This window comes from Sapajus apella, unplaced genomic scaffold (genome assembly GCF_009761245.1).
Source record: "Sapajus apella isolate SASKATOON/1434 unplaced genomic scaffold, GSC_monkey_1.0 scaffold13988, whole genome shotgun sequence".
Taxonomy (NCBI): domain Eukaryota; kingdom Metazoa; phylum Chordata; class Mammalia; order Primates; family Cebidae; genus Sapajus; species Sapajus apella.
In genome coordinates, this window is record NW_022450909.1 from 1 (window position 1) to 1,393 (window position 1,393).

The 1,393-nt window shown below is 39.8% G+C and overlaps 1 protein-coding gene and 1 long non-coding RNA gene across 5 annotated transcripts; one reads left to right on the forward strand and one right to left on the reverse strand.

Moving 5' to 3' along the window:
- Positions 1–14: 14 nt before the first annotated feature.
- LOC116548516 (putative proline-rich protein 21) lies at positions 15–1,077 on the forward strand. Of its 4 annotated transcripts, XM_032273934.1 has the most exons (4): positions 15–66; positions 152–200; positions 326–367; positions 411–1,077. In XM_032273934.1, exons 1-4 carry the CDS (start codon positions 16–18, stop codon positions 911–913), a joined length of 645 nt encoding a protein of 214 aa, XP_032129825.1. In that variant the 5' UTR covers position 15; the 3' UTR covers positions 914–1,077. The 4 variants fall into 4 exon arrangements, with proteins under 4 accessions (XP_032129825.1, XP_032129826.1, XP_032129829.1 ...); XM_032273935.1 differs by lacking the exon at positions 152–200 and having other exon boundaries at positions 43–73; XM_032273938.1 differs by lacking the exons at positions 15–66; positions 152–200 and having other exon boundaries at positions 207–367; positions 411–698; positions 867–1,077.
- Positions 42–385, reverse strand: LOC116548517. The gene is made up of 2 exons (XR_004267453.1): positions 309–385; positions 42–133 (listed from the first exon to the last, which is right to left on the reverse strand). It is a non-coding gene; the product is annotated as an uncharacterized LOC116548517 (long non-coding RNA).
- Positions 1,078–1,393: the final 316 nt, after the last annotated feature.

Sequence of the window (1,393 nt, forward strand, 5' to 3'; positions counted from 1 at the left end):
CATTTGTCTATCACCATGATCTTGATACCAGGACTGTTCCACCATTTTTCTACCACCATGATTGTGGTACCAGGACTGTTCCACTATTTGTCTATGACCATGATCTTGATACCAGGACTCTTCCACCATTTGTCTTATCACCATGATCATGATACCAGGACTGTTCCACCATTTGTCTATCACCATGATCGTGGTACCAGGACTGTTCACCATTTGTCTATCACCATGATCTTGATACCAGGACTGTTCCACCATTTGTCTACCACCATTACTGTGATACCAGGACTGTTAAACCATTTATCTATCACCATGATCGTGATACCAGGACTGTTCCACCATTTGTCTACCACCATGATCGTGGTACCAGGACTGTTCCACCATTTGTGTTATCACCATGATTGTGATACAAGGACTGTTCCACCATTTGTCTACCACCATGATCATGGTAACAGGACTGTTCCACCCTTTGTCTATGACCATGATCTTGATACCAGGACTGTTCCACCATTTGTCTATCGCCATGATCGTGGTACCAGGACTGTTCCACCATTTGTCTTATCACCATGATCGTGATACCAGGACTGTTCCACCATTTGTCTACCACCATGACTGTGATACCAGGACTGTTCCACCATTTGCCTATCACCATGATCGTGGTACCAGGACTGTTCCACCATTTGTCTATCACCATGATCATGGTATCAGTACTTTTCCACTATTTTTCTATCACCATGATCGTGATACCAGGACTGTTCCACCATTTGCCTACCACCATGATCGTGGTACCAGGACTGTTCCACCATTTGTCTGTCATCATGATCATGATGCCAGGACTGTTCCACCATTTATCTATCACCATGATTGTGATACCAGATCTGTACCTTTCAGAGACACCTTATTGCTACTGAAGTAATTGCAAAAATCCTGTTTAAAAGTATTAATATCTAGTGATCAAATTATCATTTCCTAAACATTTTATTCATTAATCATCACTGGCAGTGTCAATTATTATATTTATATCTCTACACTAGAAATTTTCAATTTTTACCGTATCTTTGCTTTTCCTAGTTTCTGTTGTTGGAAAAACAATTCCCGGCCTGCATTTTCATTTTTCCCAAAGTTAATTTTAATCTATACTATTAAAAGTTTTTCTCTTAAGATAAGACTGTCAGCACATAAGGCCACAGCAAAACAGAGCATTCACTGATTTTGAAGCCTTTATTAATTTCTGGGCTGACAAGAGACGTAGTTTACTTATTTAGCTGCTAATATCTATTTAAGTGAGTAGCCAGGGAAATGTCTAACAGGCTGATGATATGCAAAGACCAGGCCGTTCTCTTTGAGTATTTTAAACTATTTCAAAAGAGAGGAGAATATGTAGCTTCCACATATG

Coding starts and splice junctions, on each gene's coding strand:
- LOC116548516 (XM_032273934.1), top strand. CDS start 16: ATGATCTTGATACCAGGACTGTTCCACCATTTTTCTACCACCATGATT. Junction 67..151: donor TTTCTACCACCATGATTGTG/GTACCAGGACTG, acceptor ACCATGATCATG/ATACCAGGACTGTTCCACCA. Junction 201..325: donor CACCATGATCGTGGTACCAG/GACTGTTCACCA, acceptor TCGTGATACCAG/GACTGTTCCACCATTTGTCT.